Source organism: Rhododendron vialii, chromosome 11a (genome assembly GCF_030253575.1).
Source record: "Rhododendron vialii isolate Sample 1 chromosome 11a, ASM3025357v1".
NCBI classification, from domain to species: Eukaryota; Viridiplantae; Streptophyta; class Magnoliopsida; order Ericales; family Ericaceae; genus Rhododendron; species Rhododendron vialii.
In genome coordinates this window covers 15,255,001-15,275,735 of record NC_080567.1, presented here as the reverse complement: position 1 = coordinate 15,275,735, position 20,735 = coordinate 15,255,001, and the positions used below count along the sequence as shown (strand labels likewise).

The following is a 20,735-nucleotide window of genomic DNA, read 5'->3' as shown; positions in this document are numbered from 1 at the left end:
TACAAGATCTGCCTTTCAAATAATAAAAAAAATAGTTGTATACGGTACAAGATTGTACTACATATAAAAGAGGAAGTGAATGGATAATTTGATTGGAAAATTTCAAAAAAGCCCCTGAACTTTCAAGAAAATTTATAAAAAAAAAAAAAAAAACACTTGGACTTTAACTAATGACAAGACACCTGAACTTACCATTCTGTTAACAAAAAAGCTCCCGCCATCCAATTCTGTCAATTTGTAATGGATTGAGCTAACGGAAGGCGTTAACCTTCCTTCTTTTTTTACTTTTTACTTCAAAAAATTACTTTTAGCTTTTTTAAGTAATAAATATACAATAAAATTCTTTTTTTTCTTACTATTTGTCAAAAATTATTTTAACCCCATTTTTTACTATTTACAAAAATAACCCCTTTTTTACTTTCAAATTTTATCTTTTCCTCTCTCTCTCTCCCTCTTTTTTTTTTCCAGAAATTCAACCCCACACTATTTTTTTTCCAGAATTTCGACCCCACACCACCAATCAACCCCACAATTAGCCGCCAAAGCCCTAGCCCCAATTTCAAAATTTTGAAATTACTTTTTTTTTTTTGGGAGATGATTTTCACACTCCCCTTTTTGATAACTACACTCCCTTTTTTTCTTTTAGCAAAAAAAATTCACACTTTCAATACTAAAAAACAAAGAACAAAAAAAAAAGAGTGTGGCTATCAAAAAGTAGAGTGTGAAAATACACCCTTTTTTAACCTTCATTTTATTTTTTTACTTTTAAAAATTACTTTTACTCTTTCTTTTTAAGTAATGAATAAATATGCAATAAAAAAATTTCTTACTATTTTTTAAAAATTACTTTTGTCACCGTTATTTAACTATTTATGAAATTGGGTTTAGGATTTTGGTAGTTGATTGTGTGAGATTGAATTTCTAAAAAAATAAAAGAAGGCAAGGGGGGCGGGGGAGGGTGTGAATTTGAAATAAAAAAAAGAAAAAGAAGGGTTAAAGTTATTTTATTAAATAGTAAAAAATGAGGTTAAAGGAATTTTTGATAAATAGTAAGGAAAAAAAAACTTTATTGCCTATTTATTTACTACTAAAAAAAGAAAGAGTTAAAAGTAATTTTTAAAAGTGTAAAGTAAAAAAAAAGGGGGGGAGGTTTACGCCTTCCGTTAACTCCATCCATTACAAATTGACGGAATTGGATGGCAGGTGCTTTTTTGTTTACGGAATGTTAAGTTCAGATGTTTTTTTGTCATTAGTTAAAGTTTAGGTATTTTTTTGTAAAATTTCTAAAAGTTTAGGGGCTTTTTTTAAAAATTTCCTAATTTGATATGCACGCATAGCTTCAAAAAATGGACTCTAGTCCAAATGGCACTTCGTTGACCCTCCCATCTGGTAAGTCTTGGTTCAAACCTCACCATGGGCGAGGTAGTGTTATAGTGGTGGTTTATACCTCACATCCCATCCCCGTTCCCTATATACAGAGTAATTTAAGTTCTTCCGACATTTAATAAAATAAAAATAAATAAATAAACAACTTTGGGCTTGTTTGGTAGCCACATTTTCCAACATTTAATAAAATAATGCATTTTTTCGAGAAAAAATTCAAATTTTTTTCATAAGTTAAAAGAACTCGTCAAGATTTAGTAAATTGTTAAATTTTTTTCCAACTTTTCTTACAAAAATTGTATTATTTTTACGTCTCCGTTTTGCAGATCAGACAAACATCATGGAACAAAGGGAGTAAACAACTTGGGCTTGTTTGGTTGCCACATTTTTGCATTTTGCATCCAATTCTAGAATGCATTATGTCAGAACGCCTTCTCAAAAAATAGCTCAAAAATCTAAAATCTAAAAATCACCTCTAGAAGAATTTTTTGGATTCTGATTATATATTCACTCACAAAATTCTTTTGCAAAATCTATTATTAGTATGTACAAATAATCCACACACTTTTACAAATTTTCATTATCATAAAAAAAAAAAAATACATAATCTACAAGTTACAATCCAGAATCTAAAAATAATTAACTCCCAAACACCCCCTTAACCAAGTAAGAGTTTTGGACCTTTGGTGTAATTTGAATTCTGGTTTGGAACAAATCCCTAAAACTAAAGTCATGCTGGAAATACATTCACTAGCTTTTGTCCCAAGAAGAGAACAAGAAAATGCTTCTATTTCAACTGTGAACTGCATCACACCTCAAACATCGTACTAATTCAAAAAAATACAATCAGAACCATCAGATAGGTAAGTACGCATTGATCAAAGCATGATTCTGCAAATCAAAAAACGAAATATTCTAAATACAGCAGCAAATTAAATACAAAGTTCCAGGAAAGCAACTCGAATCAGGAAACCATATAATCAGACTGTATCCCTTCCAACAATTCTAATTAGTTTCTACTTCCTCTTGTTTAACCACGCTACTGCACATGTTTTGAGGTGTGTTAGCTAGTTCAGCAATCTACTATAAACACCATTACTTTTCATTATGCTGCTTTACCGTCCAAAGCTATTTATACCCAACCATTGACTATAGCTAGCACAAGCATTTCAAACAACCTGGTCTCCAACATTCAAGGCATTTGCATCGACACTCCATGCATTTACATGGTGACTCCAGGCCTCTACATTGCCATTTTGGGCATCTACATTGCCATTCTGGGCATTTCGGTCGGCAACAACATTTTGTGCAGCTTGGTTTCAAACATTCTGGGAATTTTGGTCGTCGGAATTTTATCCGGAAACATTTGATCCGACAACACCTTTTGATAGCAATCTTATTCAAATGGAGGTTTTGCCTGATTTTTCTAAGGCGGGTTGCTGAAGTTATGTTCTCCATTTCTTGGATGAACTTGCAAAGGTGGCGGATATAATCTGGGTACAGCTCCAAGTTGCAGTGTCCACCTCCCTTAACCCACAAGGGCTCATACGGGTCCTTGGCCATTTTCCATAATCCATTACCGTGAAACCAATTTACAACGCTATCTTCCGTACCCTGAAAATGGTTAATCAAATCACAAGTTATAATAAGAATGAAAAGGCAACTGCTGGAACAAAGAAGAAAGAAGCAGAATTGTTTATTAAACTCAGGTAGAGGAATCTGTTACAACATTATAAGGTGACTTTTTGGTTCCATTCTTTTTCCCCTCTCACAGCAACACTGTTGTTAATGGGTGCTCAACTGCTCATATTTTGCTGTTTCGAAAGAGTGACACTGAATTATGTGGTTAGATACTGTGCACATCCAAAAGAAGCAGACCAGACAGACACAGATAGAGTTTACAAGATTCCTATTGTTGGTTTATCTATTTCATCATTTTTTTATTGGAAGGGAATGGCTGAGCACAGCAAGTAGTTCAGTCTCTTGTCCAACATCATCAATGGCTAGATGACCATATCCATATTCATGTATAAATAACAAGTTCATCCTATGTTACTCAAGCCACTCAGCAGTACAGTTAGAAAACCATGCGAAGATAGAGTGATTGGCAACCTCAGGAATGAATGTGTGACAAAATACAAGAAAGGATGTCTGGTGGTAAGCAAAGATTAACTTGTCGCTGGAACCTAGTGGCATAATTGTGGCATGGAAGTGGCCATTGCATTACTAACCCAAGCCTAAAAAAATTGTGCATTTGTATGTACCTGTATAGTTGATGGAAACAATTCAGATGACAGATTTGGGAAAGAAAACGGACAAATTTCTCTTTCAAGCCAATAGAATTCCCTCCATGTATAATCATATAGTTCAATGTTCCACTATATCTATGACTTCAAAGATTTAAGACCATGGAAATACAATAGTAGCATTATGTTATCACAATGAACAGGTTGAGGTCTTAACAATAACATAGTAATTTCTTATCATCAACAAGATTTTGTTGATCAAAAAAATATAATGGACATGGTTCATTAAAGCACAAAAAAAATGGAGAGACGAGAAGCAACAAATCGTGGTGAGTCAAAAAGCTTCAAGTGTCCCATCTTAACTATTTGTGAAATTGGGAAAGATGAGAAGTGAAATACAAGTGTCCCATCTTATCTCTAAACCACATTTTGTTCGATTTATTTTATTTATCATTTAGGCTTATAATATTCAATTTGTGTTTCTTAGGTATCATAAAAATAAGTTGAAAAAAGATTTTAAAAAAAAAAAATCCACGTTGGCTTTAACACTTTACCACTCAAACTTGGAGGATAAGAGAAAAAAGTAATGGCAGTCAAGTGGTAAAGATGAAGCATTCTAAGCTTGTTGTCATGGATTCAAGACATGGTGAGAGAACCAGTTTTCATTTTTGGAAGATGCACCACAGCTGCACATGGCTGCAAAGCACAGAATAATGTACCCAAGAAGCCTTTTGGCGTTTCAAGCGGTAAATTCCTTGGTTTCGATGACCAAGTCAGTCTGCTTTAGAAGAGAAAGTTGCAGCAAGTACTACTTAGGCTATGCAATGAACTGGAGTAAGTAGAATGGAAAGAGAGTGAAAGGGTTGGTCTTTTTTTTTTTGATAGGCAAAGGGTTGGTCATTGCTCCAATGTTGATCTGCCCTATAAAATGACACAAGAGCTTTCTAACAGCAAGAAAATGCTCCCGTTAGAAACATTTATTTCGAGTCTTTATTTTCAATCTGAATAAGAACAATTCATTGGCATACTAGAACTAAGATATCTCTATGCCACGAAAAACTTACATGTATCACCAGCACAGGGCACTTCACCTTTCGAATTTTCTTTTCATTCTGCATTAACCAGAAGAATAACAGCTTGAGTCATAAGCAAAAACGAGTAAACTTCCGGTGCATAATCACAACCAGGCTATTAACACTTAACCTAATCAATATGACCATCAAGAGGGTATTTCAAGTTATACAACAAAAAGGTGATCATACACCATAAACACTATCTAATTTGAAAACTTGCACTATTTCCTCAGGAGAAATAAACCAACTTTCATTTGCTTATTCATCAACACAACATAGGGATATCTAAATTTTGGAACTTGAGGGTGAAATTGTAATCATCTGTTAGTGTTATCCATGTGTTCTGTACGGCATATTGTTCATTTCGAGAACAGATAGCAGATACCTCCAACAAAAATACAAGTCAGATGCACTTCTCACCTTATATATGTCACAGCAAAACGTGAATTTCACACGGCAGACCACACGAAGACCGGAAAGAATGGCACTGTGCAGAACTACGCCTCTCAACCTCGGCAACTTAGCTGCTAAGTGCAGTGTTGGCCCACTTCCCACTGACTGTCCGTACAGAATTAAGTCTTCCTGGCTAACACCATAGTCTGTCTGAAGACACTCGTATACTGCCTCTATGTCAGCATATGTGTTGGATTCACTTGGCTGGATTACATGAAAAGAAAAATTAATTCAAAGGTACCACTAGAACCAAAGAATGAGTTGTTTTCAGAAAAACTACCAAAAAAATTACCAAAACCAGGAAAGAAAATATTCCATGAGGCAAGCTCGCTGAAAGGGTAACCAAGGAGAAAGAAATTCCCCGTTTTATGGCATTGAAAAAAAAAAAAAAAACAAACAAACAAACATCAACCTAATTAGACGATTCAAAACCACAGGCATTCTTCTTGTTTCTTCCGGTTAGTCAGCAACAACATTTATCTAAAGCATTGTGATTCTGTGACAGAAGTTCTCCGATTTTAAATACTGGAAACTAAACTCAGGATGTTCCACTAATAGATACTGATGAAAGATCACAAATAAAACAAAACAGATGACAAGTATTGTAAACTTACTAAGGTAATAAGGTAAAGATCCAAACAAGTATGCACTATATCATTATTAGATTGTGATCCAGATATGAAAGTATAAAGAAGCTACCAAACGTTGGGAGTTACAGCCAACAGTTTAAGAAACTGACATGAAAGTCAAAACAGAGAATCACAAATATGTTACACATGTGTCTACCATCACTGAGAGCCTACCTTGCCTGTAGAGGCTCCATAGCCAGAATAATCGTACCTGCAAATCAAAATTGAGATAGTAGATTAGGATTTTAATCACAAAAAGCCATGATAGAGCATAAGCATTACTGGTGGGAAATGTATACCCACCACATTGCACACCAATGAATTCAAAAGACATCAAAACTTCTTGGAACTCATACTAAATTGGATTCAGTATCATGCTGGCATTTATTGTAAACTTCCACAGGGCAAACACAATTTTGTGATCGAGTACAGAAGGGCTGCATTTCCGGCGTTTGAATGCTAAAAATCTGAGATAGTATATCCATTGTATAACGAATCCCACAAAACATGGAATATACAATACTTGGGAGCTTTGGTGTTAGTTAATCCCCTTGTCAATTAGTCCAACGGGATGAGTCAACCTACAGAAATTCTTCGTAAAACTTATTCCTACCAACTGAACAAATAATTATTCATGATTCCCATGGATTTCATATTCCTTCATTATTAGTCAGATAAATCAAGCATGGCCCAAAGACATTATCGGAACTGTACATCCAAGAAAAACAAGAGGAAGAAGACAAAGAATTCAAGATCTAATCTTCAGAAGTACTGTATCAATGAATGACAACAAGAAAGCAAAATATGCCCTAAACAGTAAGCAGCGTGGATATTTTTGGGTAAAAGTAAGAACAAAAGGCACAATCCCCAAAAAGAGGGCAGGCAGAGAGTCCACAATCTACGCAAATACAAGGTTAAAAAGTTCACTTTGCATACCTAGACAATGAATGTGGAGGAATATGAAAAGGTAATCAATGTCTGTTAACAACAAGAGAAACCAAAATCATCCAACTTTACTTTCACTTTAACTTTTTCACACAAGACTAAAAGTGTAACAGCAACTAAACTAACGAGGAAGGGCGTTTCCACTAAGCAAAAAGTTGAATTTGTCCTTATTCAAAAAAATTTTGCCTATGTTAGTTTTGCGTCAAACTTTCATGTATTATGGGTACGTCTCAACAAGATGAATCCGAAAAATAAAAAATTATAACTTTTACACATATTTTGTAAAATATTCAAGAAAAAACCCAAAAAGCTGATTTTTTGGGTTTTTCTTTTTTGGATTTTTCTTGGATATTACCCAAAATACTTATGTAAAAGTTATATAATTTTTTAATTTTTCGATTCCTCTTATTGAGACAAATGCATAATACATAATAAAATTTGACGCAAAACTAACGTACACAGAAAAAATTCAAATAAGGACAACCAAAAAGTTGTGGTCACAATTTATTGCTAAGTGGAAATGCCCAAGGCTGCTAGTTCGCCACGTTTGTAACTGGAAAATCAATGGTCAAATCTTGCCAAATACAAAATTGGGTATTAATTCGTCTTCAGAGGAGTTTGTTAGTTTATTTCTTGCTCGTAGGAGTTATTTCTTAGGTGGTTGTGTGTTGTCTATTAACCTTCATTTATTGTGAACTCTCTTATATTTACGAACTTAACTCCGTAACCGATGCACATAAAAGAAAACAGCCATTGAAAACCAATAGAGTAATTATTTAAGATTGATTTTCGCAGATCTAATAGAAAATGGAATGAAATCAATCTCCAAGTTAACCCATCACATCCTTGAAAGGAACCATAAAACTTAGAGAGAAACAACAGGGATCACAGTGGGTAGAACTAGAGCAGAGCAAGTAGACAGGAACTCAAGTCTTCAAATATTTTTTGCCAAATGTCAGTAAAAACTCCATTTGGTACAAATCACTCTAATGGGTAAGTTCAAATCTAAGCATAAATTTGAGTAAAAGTTTCGTTAACGGCATAGTTGTGAATTTGAGAGAGAAAATAACAGTCCAAAAATTGGAGTAATTAACAATTTGAGTCTCCCTTGATTTAGTTAAAAAATAGACTAAAACTCAATTTGATACGGGTTTGAATCAAGGACTGGAGTGAGATTTAGAGATTTTACTCAGATTTTGAGACCCAAAACAAAGATATTTCAAAAAATCACCAGAGGGCAAAAAAAAAGAAAATATGCAAAAAAATATAAATATTAATATATTAAGAGAGGAGATTTTAAAGGGGAAAAAGCACAGACCCCATGAGGTTGACCCTGAGATTGGCTTTGAGCTGAACAAAGAGGTCAAAGAGCTGACCCAAATCAGCCGCATTGCCATGGGAGTAGAGCACAGTGAGGCGAGCGCACGGGTTCCTCAGATAGAACGCCACGATTTTGTTCCCTCTCTTGGTGTCCAGCAGCAGCACGTCGAGCGACGGGGACGGCGACCCGTTGCAGTCGCCGCCGATCGGCAGGGGCGTCGACCCTGCTGTGGAGACGGCGGAGAGCTTTCCGCCGTCGCACTTCTTTACGGCGTAGGTGGCAGGAGAGGGAGGGAAGAAGGCGAATTTGGAGGCCAGTTGAGATATGAGACACCCCATTTCACCACCACCACCACCGAAGCCCCACCAGAAAGATCATCCAAGGCCCAGCTCATGAATGCATGTGTATGTTCAATGTGATGTAGAGAGAGAGAGAGAGAGAGAGAGAGAGAGAGAGAGAGAGAGAGAGAGAAATTGGCTGGTTTGAGGTTTATGGGTTTTTGTTTTTGTTTTTTGTTTGGACTTCGGAGGGGATAAGTCAGGGTTTTTGTTTCTGTTTCTGTTTCCTCGAAATGGGGGGTGGGGTTGTGCCGAGAAGAAGAAGAGAGGAACAGGGTAAGTTTTTTTTTCTAGGGTTTTGATATCTGGTTGTGTAAGCTGAATAAAGTTGAAGTTATCACTCTCAGAGATTCAGAGGAGAGAGAGAGAGAGTGTGTGTGTCTGTGTCCAGGAGGTGTTTGTAGAGTGTGGACTACACCGTCTTAGTCACTGCAGAGTCACTGTGGTGTGGGAGTTTTGATAGAGGAGTGGCAGGACGAGGCTCCATTCTTCTTCACTTTTTTCCCTAGTAGTAGTATACTTTTTTTCTTTTGTCGTTTTTTCGTCGTAATTTTGAAAATTAATTATTCATCTAAACAAGAAAAATTGAAATTCTTTTAAAATATTAACAAATATTAAAAAAAATCATATAAGACGATATTATAAATAAAAAAATACAACTATTTTGTATTTTTTTATCTTTTTTTAGTGAACTTTTTTTTGCTTTTGGTTATAAATTTTTAGTTTTTAGACTTCTCTTGTCAAAATGGATTATTAATCCAAAAAAGCTTTAAGAAAAAAATCTAACAAAAATTCAAAAAAAACGAATAAAACACCCAAAATAAGAAACACTGAAAATTTAAGAAGAAAAGAGTGCCTCCATCCAATCATGTCGAGTTTCATTTTTTGTGGGTGCATTAAAGAGCTTTCAACAAGGATCAGAATCATTCATTTCGTAAAACGCTTTAAATTTCCTTAACCTAATAAGGCCCCGTTCTAAAAACTCAAATAAGTACTTAAAAAATAAGAACTCATTTTCAAACTTAAAAATAATGGGCTTATGAAAATACTTTTTCAATTTTTTTTGCGAAGTTTGATAGATCTTGATGAGAACTATCAAATAAGATTCATATTGCATATTTTTTTATTTCAGTAAGTCTATTATTTTTAAGCTTGAAAATTACAAATAAGTACTTATTTTTTAAGGGGCCTTTTTAAGCATCATGTTATTTGATACCAATCAAAAAGCTATCGGCACATATTAATATTGCAACAAATGCACTGCATGCGGGGTGTTTCCACTATTCTACAAGTTATATATTACAGACTTTTTTATTTTATTTTTATTCAAAAAAAAATTGTATGCGTTAGTTTTGCGCTAAATTTTTTATTTTTTTCGATTCCTCTTGTCAAGACGAATCAAAAATACATTAAAATTTAGCGCAAAACTAACAAATGTTGAAAAAATTTGAATAAGGACAAAATAAAAAAATCGGTAGTCTACAACTTGTGGATCGATCAGTGGAAACACTCCCTAAATTTGACTCATTGATCCGGTATCAATTGAGCATGATTTTTCCGTTGCATGAAGAACTTAAAAACTCCTCAAAATGAATGATTTTAATTATTTTTGTGAGCTTGGGATAAGTCCACGAAAAATAAAATTGGAGGAGAGTGAATGGAGGAACATGGACCCGAGTCGAGAGTGGAGTGGGATGAGTTTGGTGAGTGTGCATTGAAAGTTCAAAAAATGGTTCAGAAAATAGATACTGTATTGGAGTTGGTCTTCATTGGAAGTGTCAGTTTTTGGGTTTGGGAGAATGGACCACCAGATCAGGGTGGTGGTGGGGTGTGGTGTGGTGGTGAATAGTAGTATTTAATGAACAGGTGGAGGGTTAAACACTCTCCCTGCCCTGGGACATCTCTGCTATGCTACGGAACTGGAAGACATTTCCATGCTCACTCACCAGCTCATGGAAAGGGACAAACGCTACTCGCTCGCTCTCTCTTTCATATCTGGACTGGACTGGACTGGACCACAATCAATCTAGTCCAATTTCTTGTTTTTCCATTTAACTTTATTTTTTCCTTTTTATCATCGTTTTCCAAGAAAGATTGGTCACATATTTTACCCCGAATGCAATTACATCAATTAGATATCGATCGATAGTGTTGCAATAATATCGTGTAATTATTGCCCCCTTCGTCGCATATTATTTGTTGCATATGAAAAGTTCATTCACCTTCCTTCTTAGTTCTATTTAGGGCTGTAAATGAACTGAGCCATTCGCGAACCGTTCGAGACTCGGTTCGGTAAGAGCTCGTTCGAGTTCGATTCGTCTGCTAAACGAACTGAACCTGAACCTCAATTCTAGGCTCGTTCTGTAAATGAGCCGAACCTGAGCCTAACAGTATTCGGCTCGGTTAGGTTCGCGAACCTATACTTAAATTTAATTAATAATTCAATAGGGGTCTATTTGTAAATGTAAAAAAATTTAAGGTTGTTTATATAATTCAATATTTATTTTTCTCCCAAATTCTATACGATCAATGAGAGAGTTTGGGTTCGCTTGAGTTTAATGAGCTGAGCCGAATCAAACCTGAGTCTTGACGAGCTCAATTTGAGCTTAGATTCGGCTCGGTTCGATTCATTTGAGTTTAACAAGCCAAACTCGAGCCAAGATGTTCAAGTTCGAATCGAACCCGAGCCGAATCCGAGCCGAACTTGAGCCAGACTAGTATCTTAACGAACCCAACCGAGCCGAACCCGAGCCTTGAAAAATTTTAACGAGCCGAACTCGAGCTAAGTTGTTCAGGCTCGAATTGAACCCGAGCCGAACTCATACCTTAACGAACCCGAGCCAAATTTAACAGGGTTCGGCTTGATTCGGTTCGTTTACAGCCCTAGTTCTACTCTCCTGCTCGGTTGATGGTCTGTACTTTCTTTGCCTCTCCGCGTAAGTCTACAGTATTGTCCAGTTGGGTCACTTGTCTTTTAGTCGTTTAAATTCTTGGTCTCAAGTTGTAAATTAGGCACTATGACCAGCAATGTCGATTCTTCAACATGTCAACGTGCAAAACAACCTACGTTACCTTTTATTAGTAGCTAGAGACTTTGTTTTCTTTGTTCCTTTTGATTTAATTCACTCTAACGTTTGGAGACCTTCTCCCAATACAACAAGTAGGGGATCCAAGTATCTTGTAATTGTTGTGGATGATTATTCTCGTTTTACTTGAATATGTGTCTTTCACACACACACACAAAAAGGATTAATTACCACAACTTTATAAATGATTTAGCTACTATAGTTCAAATTTAATTTTCTGGATCAATCAAAATCTTTTGTTTAGATAAACCTATGGAATAGAACGATGCACATTTTCTTGCTTGTATTCGTCAACATGCTACTCTCCTGTAGACACCCTCTCAGAGAGACATCTATCTCCACACAGTATTCTTGCTACACATTAGAAACCAAATTGACCAAAACTATGGATACTCCCATGGTTAAAAAGTATCGCCACATAGTGGTAGTCAAGCTTGCATAGAGTTGCCACTTAATTTCAAGAAAACAGACAGAGATTCTGAAATCGGAAGCCAAATGTATGGTAAAGGAAAGGTGTTTGACACACCTCCCCGCCCAGCTGCAAGGCTGGCCCATAATCATTCAACATAAAATTAATCAATGTTTTATTTGACTCCACACTTAACTGGTTATTAAACATTTAAACAGTTAATAAGATGATTATACAACAATAGAAACCACAGGGGATTTCAGAAGGGATGCCATGCAAAACAAATAGAAAAACAGCAGAAAGCATTTATGTCCCAGCAAATATATATTCGGCCAACGAATCGATCTTGTGGCTAGCACATCTTACTAGTTCGATATACCGGCCGAAAAATCAGAGAATCGGCCTCACGCTAGAAATCAAAAATTACATAAGGTGCTTAAAACTAAATTAAAGCCGGGAAATAGGAATTAAACCGAACCACATGCCAATTGGCTTCACCACCTTGATCTTTCAGTAGCTTGATTGCTCGGATTGAGGGTGATTCATTGTGATTGCTTCTTGAAAACCTAAGAACAAAGTGAGTTCTTTGGGGTTTGATCACTCGAATTATGGCTGCTCACGGGGAGTTAGGGCTTTTGTAGAGGATGTATAGAAAGTAGGATTTCGCAGAGTTTGGAGGAAGGAGATGATGTATATAATGTATATTTCGAAACCCTAAAAGCTTTATATTTATAGGCCTGTGGGTGACTTACTCCGGCCAATCAAATTGCACAATGCAATATGGAAGTATAGGGCTACAAGAACTCTACATGGAAGTTTTGTTCGTGAACCCATAGTAAAGCTAAATGGCTGCTAGGGTTTGAGTTCAGATCAAACACTCATTGTACGTTTTAGAATTCCTAGGAAATCAATTTCGCGGCCGAAGAAACTATCTGGCAGCCGAGAAAACCATCTGACTGGGAGGTTTTGGTTGTAAAGATTCCACGGGAAAAAAGATAGAACAGATGGCCAATGGATAGATCTGGCGGCCTAGGAAACTGGATATTTGGCTTCTGGGCTTCCTAATGGGTTACAAAGATCCACAAAACTCCTAAGGCTTACATGAAGTCAACCACAACAATCACATAATCTGCTCATCATCGGGATGGTCCCTAAGGTAGGACCCGAAGTATCTATTGAGCCAAATTGGGGTGTCTTACATCTCCCTCATCGGTTATGTACTGGCCATTTGTCACGCCCTCGATTTTCAACATAAATAAATAATCTTTTTCAGAAATGAGACCTTCGCATAACATAAAAAATACCCCAAAAGAGTTCTCACTTGTTTAACTTACAAACCAAGTCCCCAAGTTTAAAGATATTCAACATTGGCACTCTGGCCCAAAATAAGCTTGAGTACAAGTATGAACAAGTTCTTAAGTTACAAACGATTAAGTCAAAAGGAAATCTAGAGGAATTAGTTACAAACGCATCTTTATCAAAAGAAAGTCATTACAAAGATGATTAAGTAACTAAACAATGTTAGCTTCCAAAATTCTTCCACATCCAAGCACACGAAGCGTGCAAGTTAATTATTATCTAACATTTGAACCTGAAAATAATAATAGGTTGAGCTACACTAACCCAGTAGAAAAATCTTTACAAAATCTATATGTGGATGAGATAATAAGCATGGACACAATGAATCAAGGTAAATGGCAAATTCTGTTTGCAAGAAGTGAATTATCAACGATTTTAAATCATTATAGTACAAAGAATTGGCATACAAAGGTAAATCCAATAACAATACATACCAACACCGTTAACTAGTATAAAAGCATGCGCGCGCGCGCGCACACCACTTCCATTGTATTTCCACCCCTTGCGAGTTTGTATTTTCACCCCTTGCGTTACAGTAAACTCCACCCCTTGCGTTACAGTAAACTCCACGCTTAAACTTCACAACGACAACCACAATATCATCATAATCGACATTGAAACCATTTATTCGTTCCACACATTCCAACATTAACTAACACGTCATAAATAACTCATGGGTCACAACAATCAAGACAAAAGTATAACTTTCATAAGAATATGTAATCCTCAAACCCTAAGGTTTTCCACCCGAACCATGTATAGCAATCAAACACTAACATTACACGAAATCACCACATAACATGTAGAGAAAGAGAGAAATCCCTACCAAAGTGGGTTTTGAGCAAAACCCTAAGTATACCAAGTGCTACAAGCTCGAATTTACCAAGAACATGCTCCTCCCAAACTTTGCTACAAAATCTAGAGTGGATATAACCAAAAAACAAGATAAACAAGCATGGATCAACAAGTGATTGAGAGGAGAGAGAGAAAAATGTGATTGAGAGTCAAAGAATGAGAGCAAGAGCACAAAACTTACCCCCTGTTCACCAAACGCGAGAATCAGGTGTGTTTGACGTAGAAAACACTTGGATCTTGAAGATTTGAGATAGAAATCAAGGGATTTGAGTGAGATTGGAGCGAGGTAGGTGAGAGGGGGTGTTTCTAGGTCTATTTTGTGGGTTTGGGTGTGAAAATGGTAAAATGGTGTATTTATAGTGGTCTGAATCGTGTGCTGAATTTTCAAAAATTTCTCAGCGGGTACCGGTACTAGGTGATTTGCAATACCGATACTAGCACCTCAAGATGTCAAAATAGCCCACCCTCTGGACGATGGTACCGGTAGTGGGCAAAACGCAGTACCGGTACCGCCTAGGAAAACTTGAAATTTTATCAACGGTCATCAAATCGAACCCCACTCGCTACCAACAACTCCAAACATCATTACAACATCAAAACTTATAGTTCAACTATTCTCCGAATGTCTGGTACACAACGATAGGCATATCCGTATAACCATATTAATAGACACATAACTTAATCAAAATATGTTCTTTCACATATTAAACGATTAAAGAAAATATGATAATTTACAAGTCTCTACACCCTTCTTAACAAATTATCATGTTGAGCATAATCTTGCTCTCATTCTTTCAGGCGCTTATCCTAAACAATGTTTTGGGGAAGCAACTCTCACTGTTGTCTACACCATCGAACACATTCTAGAGCCCTGTGTTGGGTACGAAGACCTCAACATTTGGATTATCCAGATGAATTGGGTAGGCACTCACTAAGTACAGTAAAGAAAGCTCCACGTAGTGAGTAGATGCAAATGGAGTTGAAGACGGCAACAGTTATTTGAGCAACCTCGCCGTCCTCCACTCCAAGCAACTCACTAAGGGAACAGAACTCTCCGAAATCGGAGAGGGACAAGAAACAACAAAAAATAAAAACAAGAAAGATACACTCCCCTCCGTCATTTAGTAGCCCTTCTCATGCCTAGCCACCAACCGTTTGAAGCTCCAACACTAGCGACCCAAGAAACCACTGGCAACGTCGCGGCTACAAACAAAGAAGCGGAGCAGTAGCGAAACAGCAAGCATTTAGGGTGGAGAAGGGGAAGAGGAAACCAAATCTTAAGGCACGGGTTAATTCCTCCCCTCCCGCCGCCCCTTATGGGTATAAACCCGAGGGGAGGGAGGGGGAGGAGAGGAGGAAAAAAAGTGACTGCTATTCTTAGGGTTAGAGAGATGAGCTCTCGTTTTGAGAGAGAGAGAGAGAGGTTGGTTACCCCAGTTAGTTAATTGCGTAATTACCAATTCATAGTGTCAAATTAACAATAACTATGTTAAGTCATAATTTACACCGTTAAATAACAATTCAAAGTGTCAATTATCAATTCACAATGTAAAAGTATGACCTTTTAGACTTTATCATGCATGCAAAAAATAAGAAAATCGGAGTCTACATAAAATAAATAAATAAATAAATCATACACATAATCTCATATTCAATATAGATCTTTTTGATAGATCTCGTTGAGTAGGTTTTAAAAATATTTTTAAAAATGGATATACATATATTGTTTATATAATAAAAGTTATAATATTATAATGTAAAAAAATAACAAAATATGCTCATGTGAGCAGGAGTCAATATCAAGCACGTGCTTAATTACCTAAACAAGGCCCGTCCAAGAGCAAGTCATAAGAGGCCGCGACCTTGAGCCTCTAATTTTTTGGTCAAAAATAAGGCCCCCAAGTCATGAATAGTATATATATTTAACAGAAATCCTATTGGTACCGACGGTACCCATAGGGAAAATGCACCGACGGCCACCGGACGGCCGTCTCCGGTCACCGGACGGCCGATCCGAGCCGTCCAAAAATTTTAAAAAATAAAACCGAGTGGCCTTACGCGAGAATCAATGGCATCCGAGGTGTGTAGGGTACTTGATCCGAGTACCCCTTTTTCGTGTATATACACGTATATACAAATATACACGAAAAATGGGTGCTCGGATCAAGTACCCTACACACCTCGGATGCCATTGATTCTCGCGTAAGGCCACTCGGTTTTATTTTTTAAAATTTTTGGACGGCTCGGATCGGCCGTCCGGTGACCGGAGACGGCCGTCCGGTGGCCGTCGGTGCATTTTCCCTATGGGTACCGTCGGTACCCATAGCAGTACTCTATATTTAATAGCCAATAACTTGCCAAATCTACTCCTGTGTAGAAGTGGTTAAGCACTTGTGCTTTGAGCTTCAGGTTGTGTGTTTTTGAGTGTTGCTATATGTACCGACCACGGGGAGGGAAAACGTACCGACGGCCGCCGGCGGGCCGTCTCCGGCCACCGGACGGTCGATCCGAGCCGTTCAAAAATTCTAAAAAATAAAACCGAGGGGGTCAGCGCGGGAATCAAGGGCATCCGAGGTGTTTAGGGTGCTTGATCAAAGCACCCTTTTTTCGTGTATATATGTGTGTGTACATATATACACGAAAAAAGGGTGCTTTGATCAAGCAACCTAAACACCTCGGATGCCCTTGATTCCCGCGCTGACCCCCTCGGTTTTATTTTTTAGAATTTTTGAACGGCTCGGATCGGCCGTCCGGTGGCCGGAGACGGCCCGCCGGCGGCCGTCGGTACGTTTTCTCTCCCCCAATGGTCGGTACTCATAGATTTTTCGTTTTTTAATGGTTGTAAGGTGTACTTTTTTGGGAAGTAACTGTTAAGGGGACGTTTAGTAACTTTTTCGTTTTTAATTTTTGGTTTTTGTTTTTATTTTTTAATTTGTGTTTTTCCCTTCTTTTTTTTTTTTTTAGGAACACAAACATATCACTCTCTTCTCCCCCCGTAACCAATTTTTCTACCTTCCCTATTAATAATTTTCTGCCCAAACGAACTTCTAATTTATCAATTTACGTTAATTCACACTTTTCTTTTAGTTTCTTTTGTCCCCAAATTGCACCGATCCAAACAACCTCAGATATTTGTGTATACATGTGTAGGGGTGGACATCTTATCATGTTCGTGTCATGTCATCTTGTGTTCATGTTAGAATTCTCTAAACCCTAACCCGGCTTATTTATTTTTTTGTGTTATGGTGTTGTGTCATATTCGTGTTTCGTGTTAAGAATAGCCAACCCTAACCTGCTAACTTCGTGTCGGGTTATCTTGTCCTTGCATAAATTCTCATGTTATGTCTTGTCATCTCATATTCATGTTAGAATTCTCTCAATCTTAATCCGACATGTTTAGCTTTTCGTGTTATCGTATTGTGTCATATTCGTGTTTCGTGTCAGAAATAGCCCTAACCCGCTAATTTTGTGTCGTGTCGGAAATTCCCACCCCTATACATGTGCATAGATAATGGGAGGGTTCTGAAATTTCACTTTCCAAAACAAGCATCTCAATTTTATCTTCTGTTTGTGATAATCTGATGGCTCAATGTACACATTTACCAATTCAATGAACATCATTGCTCCTTTTTTATCTTTATAGCTTTCCCCTTCACTTTTTTTCCCCTTACCCTGATATATTATTTTTTACTGTTAGAAAAAATATATTATCAAACATGTTTCTTGTTTTTATTTTTATAAAAACACAAATCTGATTCTACTTCTAATTTCTTAAAAACAAAAAATTGAAAATGTTACCAAACCCATCTTAAGATTCGAACCCAAACCAAAACTACTCTTACTTCCATTGGTACCACAAAGCCAGCATCACAAAACTTACTATTTTTCACAAAAACAAACTACTATTATAACAACACTTTCTCTTCATAGAAAGGCAAGAATCCTAGTTATAAAGTTCACCTTCATATTTCGTTTCAGTTTTGTTTAACAAGTTCAAATTAGATAAAACTGACAAGAAAAATAATTCATTTCTATGTATACATTCTACAGTAACAATCTGTATTAAAATTTAATACTAAAAAATGAATAAGTTAAGAGGAATAACACCTAACATGAAATTAGAAAAACTTTTCCTAAAAGGAATGAAATTTTACTTCATTTTAAAAAAATTCTTGTTCCTCATTCTTATCTCAACATTTTGGAAGGTGCAACCATGTCATGTGCATTTTGATCACTGTTTTGAATATCGTACCGAATAGAGCACTGAATTTGTACTATTACAATACAAACCGACACCAATTAGATATTGGGTACCGTTTTGAATTTATCGTTATTAGTACTATTTTTTTCCATCAAACAATTTAGTATAACATATTCTTATAGTCCTATTAAAAAGGAAAATAAATTTAAAAGAAGTCCAGATTGGTACCGTCCAGTATTGACCGTTAGAAGAGAAAAATAAATATAAAAGTAGTTAGTGTTGTCCAGTATTGACCAATGGGCCGGTGCCGGTCGATATTTAACCAAAACAAAAGAAATTAGACGGCTCCGTTCCAGAACACCTTCTTAAAAAATAAGTACTTATTTCACATTTTCAAACTCAAAAATAATATAAATGAAAAATTATTTTTCAATTTTTTTTTTCACCGTATAAAAGATCTCAATGAGATCTATCAAACAAGATCCATATTGATAGGAAAATAATTTACGTAAACACATAATTTTTGAGCTTGAAATTGCCTTCTTAAAAAATAAGTTCTTATTTCCGTTTCTGGAACGGGGCCGTATGGTACCGAATTAGATGGTATGAGGCTCAAAACCTTGATTTTGAGTGTATTGAAGATACTCGGCGTGTTTAGTTTGCAATTTTGAGATTTATTTTTGAGATAAAAAAGTTTTATAGCTTTGCATATTTTTTCGTCTCTAATAAATTTTTTTTTTGACAAACTCTTTTACTTTTTGAATAGAGATACACTATATACATCTAAAAAATATAAAAAAATTGACAAAATAACTGTATATCAGATGTCAGGAGATAAAAATAACGGTTTCGCTAACCTCTGCCTACTAAGCGGAAGATAATATACGCATAATTTCAAACAAGTTCGGATATCAATGCATATCTCACGGATATTAATACAGTTTCACAAATATCAATGCATATTTTTCGATTATCAATGCACTTTTTTATCTATTATTCTACCTCTTTGGGCGGATGTTAAAATAATCCTAAAACGAAACATAATCCTGTCACACTAAGCTAACACTACGAGTAAATGATTCAAACTCTTATCTTATCCGGAAAATCAAGTTGACCCCACGGGCAGACTCGAGGTTGGTTCCAAGCACCCCCGTCAAGTGGGACCCTTTGATTCCTTCCTGACAACAGCAAGTGGGTTTTCTGCTGCATCTGCACCTCTTCCTTAATGCTGCACTTTCACCTCAGCAGGGCCCACACGGAAAATTATTCAATGCTTGGGGTAATCCCATAGGGGAGTGGTTTTTTCCCTCTTTTTTACATTCTGCACTCTCATTTTGTTTTTATCCTCGTAAATTTATTATAGTGTTTTGCAATTTTTTCACACATTCAAGGAAAAAATTGTAAATTCACGTGGATAAAAAAGAAAGAAAGTACATATCTATATTATGAAAAGAGAATATATAAATTATACAAAAAGAGTACGAAAATCATTTTTCAGTGCCATATTGCCATGTGATTTCCAAATGCTGCAGATTTCAAAATAATACATTACTAATATATAGGGGTGTCAAATGGATCGGGCCGGCACGGCACGACACGTTTAAATGTGGCACGACACGGGCACGGTCGTGCCCGGGCACGACACGACACGGCATGGTTTTAGTAAGCACGTGGACTGGCGGCACAGAAGTGGGCAGGCACGGCACGGAAATTGGCCTGGCACGACACGGCACGACACAACATGGTTTGGCCTGGCACGGCATGGTTTAGCCAGGCACGGCACGGGCACGATACAGTAGTTGAACGGACACGGCACGACACAACACGGTTCTAGGCCTAGCCGGGCACGGCACGACACGGTTCTAGCCGGGCACGGCACGGGTTGACAGGTACGAAAGGACACGACATAAGGCACGAGAAAAAAATTATTAAATAATTTGACTTGTGACTCATAAATATAATGTGATTAATTAACAATAATTTTAATTACAAAACAAGGCATTTTAGTTTCATAATTTATAAAAAATAAGCTTTTAAATTGGAACAACTAACAATATATAAGGAAAAAAAACTAATTTTAAAGAAAAAAAACCTCCATGTGATTCGAATCCATGTCCTATGAAACTTGTCACACATCACAAACCACCAAGGCCAGTAGGTCCCGTTCCAGAAATCTTCTTAAAAAATAAACAACCTATTTTACATTTTTAAACTCAAAAACAATGTAAATGAAAAATAATTTTTTATTTTTTTTCTCCGATTAAAAAATCTCAATGAGATCTATCAAACAATATCCATATTGATAGAAAAATTATTTGTGTAAATACATAATTTTTGAGCTTGAAATTACCTTCTTAAAAAATAAATACTTAATTTGCTTTCTGAAACGGGGTCATGTTATGTTTTTACTTGGAACAACTAATAATAAATAAGAAAC

The 20,735-nt window shown here is 36.4% G+C and overlaps 1 protein-coding gene across 1 annotated transcript; it reads right to left on the bottom strand.

Moving 5' to 3' along the window:
- Positions 1 to 2,257: 2,257 nt before the first annotated feature.
- LOC131308583 (uncharacterized) lies at positions 2,258 to 8,559 on the bottom strand. Its single transcript, XM_058335527.1, has 5 exons — positions 8,048 to 8,559; positions 5,959 to 5,995; positions 5,123 to 5,359; positions 4,694 to 4,741; positions 2,258 to 2,997 (listed from the first exon to the last, which is right to left on the bottom strand). The coding sequence occupies exons 1-5, from the start codon at positions 8,386 to 8,388 to the stop codon at positions 2,539 to 2,541; spliced, it is 1,122 nt and encodes a 373-aa protein (XP_058191510.1). The 5' UTR covers positions 8,389 to 8,559; the 3' UTR covers positions 2,258 to 2,538.
- Positions 8,560 to 20,735: the final 12,176 nt, after the last annotated feature.

Excerpts from the sequence above, each read along its gene's own strand:
- LOC131308583 (XM_058335527.1), bottom strand. The coding sequence starts at position 8,388 with ATGGGGTGTCTCATATCTCAACTGGCCTCCAAATTCGCCTTCTTCCCT. Across the intron at positions 4,742-5,122 it reads TTTGCTGTGACATATATAAG|AATGAAAAGAAAATTCGAAA; the intron begins GTGAGAAGTGCA and ends TGGTTAATGCAG. Across the intron at positions 2,998-4,693 it reads GCCCTGTGCTGGTGATACAT|GGTACGGAAGATAGCGTTGT; the intron begins GTAAGTTTTTCG and ends AACCATTTTCAG.